Source organism: Pterocles gutturalis, unplaced genomic scaffold, assembly GCF_000699245.1.
Source record: "Pterocles gutturalis isolate BGI_N339 unplaced genomic scaffold, ASM69924v1 scaffold12270, whole genome shotgun sequence".
Classification (NCBI taxonomy): Eukaryota; Metazoa; Chordata; class Aves; order Pterocliformes; family Pteroclidae; genus Pterocles; species Pterocles gutturalis.
The window spans coordinates 434-9,297 of NW_010140921.1; the positions used below are offsets into that span (position 1 = coordinate 434).

The window sequence follows — 8,864 nt, forward strand, 5'->3', positions numbered from 1 at the left end:
CAGCTGGTGGTGGTACCTCATGGACCTGCATGTGTCAGCAATGGGTCTTCAGCTGTTCAGCCCTCCTCTGGGTGACTGTGGACCTCCTGTGCCCACAGGAAACTGCTCTATGAGACTTTAAGTTCTTGTTATTTTATCAAAGCTCTCTCTATGACAAAATATAAGGAAATTCCTTCCTAGCTGTTTTTCCTACTGTCCCTTCCCAAATTTCCTAGCTCCATGATTTCTCAGTGTCTGACTGGGAAGAGCTCATATTTTCCAGGCAGTGCAATTTGTTTGTCGGAAAATTTTGAGCCTGTACATCCCATGTTCATGCACCAGCCACTGTACTGCAGCCTCACTGTCTAATGCCTGTGAAGATTTAATGTTTACACAAAGGACTGAACCTGTTTCCTGTACTTCAAGCAAATCTTGGGAGCAAAACAAACAGGAGCCTTTGTCCAAAGGTCTCCATCTCTTGTGCCGAGTAATCAAATGCCTCTTTCATTGCCTTGCCAACAGGGTATGTCCAAGCCTGTCGAGCACTGATGATTGCCGCCTCCGTCCTGGGTCTTCCTGCCATCTTCTTGCTGATAACAGTCTTGCCCTGCATCCGAATGGGCCACGAGCCTGGAGCTGCCAAGTACCGCCGGTCCCAGCTAGGAGGGATCCTCATCATCCTCCTGGGTAAGGCGCCCGTGCACGTGCAGAGCTGGAGGTCTTCCTCCATTCGTGATGACATGGTGCCAGCTGTTGGAGCACGTTCACCTGACAACATAGTTGTCCAGGCTGGGCTGACCCTGACGGTCTCCAATATCACTGTGGTCTGTGGGGTGAAAAAAGGCATGAACAGGATTGGGAGGACAAAGCCAGAGGGCAGGGAGTGAAGCAGGCAAAGAGGGGAGGGCTGTGAAACCCTCCTGTGCACTGCTTGTGGAGTGCTCTGGCATGGTGGTGACAAGGTGACAGCAGTCGCATGCAGGCAGCTGCCTGCGGGCACTGTTTTTTCTGGTTTGCTGTGGAAACAATGTGAGAAGAGAAGGCTCTGTGGAGACCTTACAGCAGCCTTCCAGTGCTGAAATGGGGCTACAGGAGAGATGGGGAGGGACTCTTGATCAGGGAGTGTAGTGATAGGACGAGGGGTAATGGTTTTAAGCTGAAAGAGGGTAGATTTGGATTAGATATGAGGAGGAAATATTTTCCTGTGAGGGTGGAGAGGCACTGGCACAGGTTGCCCAGAGAAGCTGTGGATGCCCCATCCCTGGAGGTGTTCAAGGCCAGGCTGGATGAGGCTTTGAGCAACCTGGGCTAGTGGAGGGTGTCCCTGCCCATGGCAGGGGAGTTGGAACTCAATGCTTGAAGGTCCCTTCCAAACCAAACCATTCTGTGATTCTATGATTCCCTTTTTTGAAAAGGGTCTAAACTTCCCAGCTGCTGACAGGGAAAGGATAGCCTCTGAATATTCTGTCAGCATTGCAGATGCTGCTGGGTCAAAGTAGGCTGAGGCATTTGGGAAGGGAAGACGGCAGCTGAGGGGGTGCCAGAACAGCGAGGGAAGTGGCCTGGACCTGGGAAGAGGGACGGCATGTCCTCTGTGCCTCCCAACACCTCTGGCCAGTCTTGCCCTTGGCCTCCAAGTTCCCTTGGGAATTTCTTCCCATCCTCAGTGCCCGCAGAGGGGATTGTTTTGAGCAGCACAGACTGTGGAGCTCATTGTCCCCAGCACAACACCTGCGTGTTCTTGAGGCCTCGTCATCTCAGCAACAGGCTGCGGTGCCTTGTTTGCACCCGTCTGCGGCAGAGGAGGAGGGGTGGGGGAAAGTGGCCTCTTTGTGTGGCTCCGCTGGGTGCTGGCGGCCCACACTGACATCATGCTGGTCTTCTTGCTTCTTCTCCTCCTTATATTTTTTCAAGTGGCCACTGGATATGGCTGCACGCTCAGAGGGGCTGTTCTCTGGATGCTCCTTACTTGCAAGCAGTCCCTCCTCTGGGGCCCTGGTGAGAAGCAGTCAGTACGGGTCGGTATGTCCAAAATCTAAGAGACTGAGAGCAAGGGGCCCTTTCAATGGCTGTGGGGTTTAAGGGCAGTTGCTGCATCTGAAGTCCTCAAGTCAGCTTCATAGGGTCTGTCCAGGGCATGCCAGTCATGAACAGCCACCTTAGAGAGCTGTTGGAATGCGACCTTCATCCCTGTCACGAAACCTTGGCAAAGAGATAGAAAAAGTGGGTTTTTTTCTGCTTGTGAATGAAACTTCAGCACCGGAGGAGTCTGATCTGCTGGATTTCCCCTGCCCAGGATGGGAGAGGTCCAGCAGAGCTGCACTTGGACACAAACAAAGGCAAGTTTTTTGGTTCCAGTTGAGGAGAACCATGCTGTAGCTCAGCCCTGTTTGCACAGCCTCAGACATGGAGGTGAGAGTACAGCCCTTACATCTGCTTTGCCAACGGGCAACAGGGTGACAGGACCAGCACACGCGGCCAACAAATGGCAGTGACAGGATTGAGTGACGCTGCATGAGAACCGGTGACATTCCAGATCTGTAAGTGTTGCACCAGGGGTCTGGGGTCTTGCATGCTGTTCTCTCACCCTGGTCCTGCTGCAGTGTGACACCAGGAGCAGAAGAGATGGGAGAGGATGGAGGAGAGGGGTTGTGGTGCTCTGTGAGCCAGGCTCTTCTGTGCCTCAGAACATGGTTCTCCTTATGGGTAGGTCCTATGGGGTAAGGAAACGTGCATTTACAGGGACATTGGCAGATGGATGCTCTTTGGGTCAAATTTGGACTTCTTATTGATTTTTACCCCGTGAGTTTTCAGGCATCTGCAGGTGAAGTGGTTTGCTCATGTTGCTAATGTCCTGAATCTTCTGGGCTGGGAACAGCAGCCTGCTCACAATGTTTTGGTCACAATTACAATAATGCTCTTTTTCTCTGATCACAGATAAAGAATAAGTAAGCTCCTTTTGCTCTTAAGTGGTGGTTTTTTTCTTTTTTTTTTTTTTTTTTTTTTTAATTAAATAAGCAAACCAGCCCATATTTATTTTTACAAAACCCGAATTTTTCCAGGCTGATCAGCAAGACAGTCCCTTTGTAAGAAGAATAATGTACAGAGCTTGGGACTTTGACGTTATTTAAGCTGATTAATGATCTGTTATTTGCAAAATGAGGTGTTACCATCACAGAGCATTTAATAAGCATGAATCAGGCCTCAAAAATCATAATATTGACTTAAAATTAATTATATTCTAGAAGTAATATGCCGTGGACTGTTTGTATTTACCCTCTGAACTCTTGCTCACGGTTTTCCCCAATCATATGGGCTCTAGCCTTTTCCTCTAAGTGGAGGCCAACTCCCAGAGCTCTGGTTAAAAGTAAACAAACCCCCAAACACTCACTAGCATCACAGAAACAGAGAGCGGAGATGTGATCAGGGGAGCTGGCCCCATGGCAGCTGGGGGAAGGGATGGCAGGTTGTCATTGAAATGTATTAAAAAAGGAAAACGGGTTGAAACAGTGTGGGGAAAAAAAACAAACACAAAAAAGTTGAAAACTTGCCAGGAAAACAATGGGCTCAGATATTCCATTGATTTTTCAGTCCGCTGATAATAGCAGGCCGCAGAATGCAAGCTGTGTGCACACCCTCCCATCCCGCCTGCTGATGTATTTATGTCTTTGCTTGATCCTATCTGTCTGAGAGAACTGATTTATTGCTGAAAACAACCATCAGCAGAGGCTTGCTCTGAGCCACTAGGAAAACATTTCATACGCTAGTGTTGATGGAAAAACCCGGGCCCATCCTGTGTTGTTGATACTAATTTGGGGGACCCTGTGCTGGTAACCAAGCGGCATTTTCCTAATGGAGGCGAGGGACCAGAGGCACTGGAAAACATAAGTGAAAAATATGTTAGTTATTGGGAATGACTACTGCACAATGACCACGTTAACTATTGCATACGAAATAAAGGATATTAACAAGCTTTTCTGAACACTGCATGAGATTTACTTGTACAACAATAGTATCAAGATAAAAGGATTGCCTTGAACACAGAAAAAAAAAAATCATGGATATCTATTATTTCAACCAGATGCTTTGAAAGAGAAATCTGTGTGACTTTGAGTCAGCAACTCAGAATAATTAAATTTATCTGTGAAAGAGAAGTATTCTTTCTTCTGCAGAAAGTCTATAACTTACTGTTAAGGAATTTGGCAGGAACACACTGTTCCTTGAGCTCGAGTAATCCTGCTCCGTCTCCCCCACCTCCCCAAGCACCTTCTGCGCTTCTTGTCTATGTGTGCTTCCGTATGAATAAAATATGCCTGTAATGTCAAATATTAAGAGTTTCAGCTCGAGAGACTGAGCTACTGCAAGTGCATAGTCAAAAAGGACTGGGACAGGCCAAGAGCCTGGGATGTGTCCCTGGGGATTCACAGGGGTCTGATGGCACAAGGACCACCACACTGAGTACGGCTGAGATGACTTTTCCAGAACTGCCAGCTCCAGCTGCAAAAAAGCAGGCTTTGCAGTATGTGTGTGCCCCAAAACACGCCTGTTTTCCCAGCTAACATTGGTGGTCTAACAGTAAATATTCTTCCTGTATTGCCTTCAGCAGCCCTACTACCTGAAGACATTCATATTTAGGGAAAGGCAAAGGGTCTCTCAGCATCAGCACAAAAGAAAAGGGGAAATAATTTCTATTCAAAGAGTTTGTCCTTGTAGGCAGATATTTTAGTACTTGATACTGGACCTAACATGCCTTTGCCAATCCCTTTGGGTTTCTTGGGAAATCAACTTTTTTTCCAGCCCTTCTCTGTGATACAACCAGACCAAAATTTGAGTTCACCAAGAAATATTGCAATTGCAGACTGTCCTTTTCACATTGTCTCAGAGAATTTACAACCCAACCTAATCTATGCAGAGTGATGAAACCCAGTCCTGTTCCAGGGCGTTCCTCTTGCTGAGCAATGGTGTCACTGGTGTCTGACGGCAGCTGGTAGCCTCCAAAGACAGAGATCTCAAATGAACCCGTGCAAAGCCCTTGGCCGTGTTTCGCAGCTTTCTAGTCTTGCCAGCACTAAAATAAGGTGGTTTTACATGTAGTTGAGCCACACACACAAGAGATGCCATTGTGTTAGTATCGCCAGAGCTCTTCTCACCCCAGTGCAAGTGTTTTCTTCTGTCCTGTGTTGTGGGGGAGGGTCTGGATAGATAAGGCTCCTATAGTCTATGGACAGAAATATATATATGTATATATTTACTGCTGACAGCAAAAGAAAAGATGATTGTGTTTTTTCAGATAACAAAGAAGCCTGTTTTCCTGGAGCCCATTAGAATGCTTTGTGGATTCCCAGCTGATACATTTTGTGTTTTAAAGCGTTAGAGGCTCAGGAGCTGTTTGCAGGAGCGATCCATCCGCAGGATAAATGCTTTTCTCCCCTCCCTGCCTTCTCCAAAGATTCCTTCCAAAGCCACAGGGTCCTTGCTTTGAGGAGGGCTGAAATTATTACTGGCTTTATTAGCATCCTTCAAATGTTCTTCTCTTTTCCATAAGAAAATATTTTCTCTCACAATAACTGCAGCTATTGGGGATAAGATTCCTTCCAAAGCCGCAGGGCCCTTGCTTTGAGGAGGGCCGAAATTATTACTGGCTTTATTAGCATCCTTCAAATGTTCTTCTCTTTTCCATAAGAAAATATTTTCTCTCACAATAACTGCAGCTATTGGGGATGGGTTTTCTGCTGTACCAGCCAGGAGCTACGGTTTGTTCTCCTCTTTAACTAAACAATTTTATTTTTAATCTCATCCCCTTTCTTTTCCTCTTGCAACCTTAACTTTTTGACACTGCCTCCCAGACACCTTTTAACGCGGTCGGTGGAAATCTGTAACACTGCCACGCTCCTGTTATTGTTTTGCTCTGATTCTGTGATAGCTGCAAGGATGGATCCTGCACAGCTTGTCCCGGAGGCAAGCAAATATTGACAGATTCATTCTTCTCAGATGTACAGGCCATAAAGGAATATTGTTTTAGGACCTGCTCCTCTGAGGTGATTAACACCAGCAACTCCTGTTGCCCTCGGTGCATGTGGGGACTTTGCAGGATGGAGGTCGGACCCTCAGTGAGGGCAGTGATTGTGACCTGGTGTAGCACAAGGAGAATGCCAGGCACTTGTTTTCTCCCTACTTGGAGCAAACCATGTGTATGTGCTTGGAGCAAACCATGAGTGTGTGCTTGGAGCAAACCACGCATGTGTCTTGGAGCAAACCATGAGTGTGTGTCTGGAGCAAACCATGTGTATGTACTTGGAGCAAACCATGCATGTGTGCTTGGAGCAAACCATGAGTGTGTGTCTGGAGCAAACCATGTGTATGTGCTTGGAGCAAACCACACATTTGTGCTTGGAGCAAACCATGTGTATGTACTTGGAGCAAACCATGCATGTGTGCTTGGAGCAAACCATGAGTGTGTGTCTGGAGCAAACCATGAGTGTCTGTCTGGAGCAAACCATGTGTATGTTCTTGGAGCAAACCATGCATGTGTGCTTGGAGCAAACCACGTGTATGTGCTTGGAGCAAACCATGAGTGTGTGCTTGGAGCAAACCATGAGTGTGTGTTTGGAGCAAACCATGTGTATGTGCTTGGAGCAAACCATGCATGTGTGCTTGGAGCAAACCATGTGTATGTGCTTGGAGCAAACCATGCATGTGTGCTTGGAGCAAACCAACGTGTATGTGCTTGGAACAAACCATGAGTGTGTGCTTGGAGCAAAGCACACGTGCGTGCTGCACACTGGAAGCATTGTGTTCTCCAGCCTGGCTGCCTGCAAAGGGCTGAGTTTGAACCTGCTTTACTGTCCTGGGGAGATCTACTTGATATGTCACCTGCCGAGCAGTCCTTGCAGCACTGCTGCAGCAGCCTTCCTGCTTTTTGTGGAGAAAAAAAAAAATGGGATTTTGAGCAAAATTAGAATTCCTCATTTTCTGACCTGCTATAGACTCTAGGTAGAATACTGGTTTCCCAGTATGGGCTCCCATTTCTATTCAGTTCAACAGGTTTCTGGAGAGCCTTGCTGGGTTTGTCCCCATCACTTGATACTCAATAATTTTCCATAGGGAAGTGGAATCTGCTTTCTTGAGTTGTGAGACATTTCCTTCTCCATAAAAAAAAAACACCCACAGTGCTGTACTGCTGCTTATTTTATCCCTGCCCATTTTCTGCAGTATTTTATAAACCCCACTCTGTCTTGCTGTGTGCAGGGATATTTCGTTAGTGTGTATGTGACCATTCAGCAGAGCAACTGCAATGATGCTGATTGACATGGGCTGAGGACGTAGCACGTGAATTCATGCAGAAATAGTAATTTAAATGAGTTAGCTCTGGACCACCAATTTCACTGTCTCACCAATGCACACATCTTTCGTGGTCTCGATTAATTTCTAATCTATTCCTAATTCTGCAGCTCTCCAGCACATCAGTTTCAGGGTTGACTTCCATTCTTCCCCCTTAAAGATATTTCTAGGGAACAAATCTGTTTCCCTTGTAATAAATATATCAGCTTGTGTCAAGCAGCAGTTGTTTTTTTCTTATTGTTTGTTGGTGCCTGAGAGAGATGGTTGTTCTCTCTTGATCTCTCTCCCTGCGATGCTCCCACGCTGCCTCCTGCTCCGAGATGTCTTGGACCAAGCCCCAATGCTGGTGTTCCTGGCTCCCATGGTGGGACTGCAAGGGAAGAGGGATGGGATTCCTCTCTGTCCCCTGTCCCCCAGAGCCTTCCCTCCCCCCTGGTGTGCTTTGCGTCCCCGTGGTGGGGTTACACCCTGGAGTGACCTTGCCTTTCCATCTCTCCCCAGCTATGTGCGGTGTTGTTGCGACCATCTGGTTTCCCGTGTGCGCCCACCGCGAGACCACCATCATGAGCTTCGGCTACTCCCTGTACACGGGCTGGATCGGCTCTGCCCTCTGCCTCTTTGGTGGCTGCGTCATCGTCTGCTGCTCAGGAGATGCCCAGACGTTTGGTGAAAACCGTTTCTACTACGCCTCGGGATCCAGCTCCCCCACCCACGCAAAGAGCGCTCATGTGTAAGCATCCTTGGGATGTCCCGTGGCTGCCTTCAGATGCTTTGGCTGGTGGGTTTGGGTGCCCTGGGTTTGCTTCTACTGACACACACCGCTGTCAGGCTCCCAGGGGAAGATTTAGAAAAGCAGCACAAATGTCTGGTAGTTTGAAGCGTTATTCTCCCCATCTGTTCCCCTCTTCTCTAGAAAGAAAGCTCCGGACAGCCCTACCTCTTGGTCCTTCCCGTTTTGTCTTGACCACCTGCCCCATCCTCTTGCAGCCAGGATGACTCGGATGGTTTGGGGTTGTCATGTGGGGTTTAGGGGTTTTATTTTCTTTTCTAGCTCCCCTGACTATAGGAGAGTTTAAAGCAATAAAGCAGAAATGAAAGAGACACTTTCCTGCTGCTAGAAGGACTCCGGCAGCTTCTCCCACTATTTGCTTTCCCCTGCTCAAGGTCACTGCTTTGGCATGGTTCGGGCGGGAGGGAGGGGAAGAAGGCTGTACTCCCCCACCGGGCAAAAAGTTTCTCTTTTGGAACAAGATTAGGGGAATTTTTTCTGCCTTTCTCTGTAAATACTTTTGTATGAGTTTGATCATTATAGTAACAGTATTTCCCCCACCCCCACAGTCATCAGTATGAAGGAAACAGAACCCGAAGGCCCTCATTCCCTGGTAGATAACAGTGCCTTTCTACAGAGTTTTAAATGACTTTGGGGGCTCTAATCCCTGCACTCTGGTTTGGTTTCTTTTTTTCCTTTATACAGATCAGTAACTAAAAAAGTTTTTTACATTTTTTTTTAAAATTCCTTGCTTTTTCCTCTAAATTTGTGTTCT

At 47.4% G+C, this 8,864-nt stretch overlaps 1 protein-coding gene across 1 annotated transcript; it reads left to right on the top strand.

The window, feature by feature from the left end:
* Positions 1 to 500: 500 nt before the first annotated feature.
* On the top strand, positions 501 to 8,054 carry LOC104469378 (claudin-11). Its single transcript, XM_010083854.1, has 2 exons — positions 501 to 666; positions 7,822 to 8,054. The coding sequence occupies exons 1-2, from the start codon at positions 528 to 530 to the stop codon at positions 8,052 to 8,054; spliced, it is 372 nt and encodes a 123-aa protein (XP_010082156.1). The 5' UTR covers positions 501 to 527.
* The last annotated feature ends 810 nt before the right edge of the window (positions 8,055 to 8,864 follow it).

Coding starts and splice junctions, on each gene's coding strand:
- LOC104469378 (XM_010083854.1), top strand. CDS start 528: ATGATTGCCGCCTCCGTCCTGGGTCTTCCTGCCATCTTCTTGCTGATA. Junction 667..7,821: donor GATCCTCATCATCCTCCTGG/GTAAGGCGCCCG, acceptor ATCTCTCCCCAG/CTATGTGCGGTGTTGTTGCG.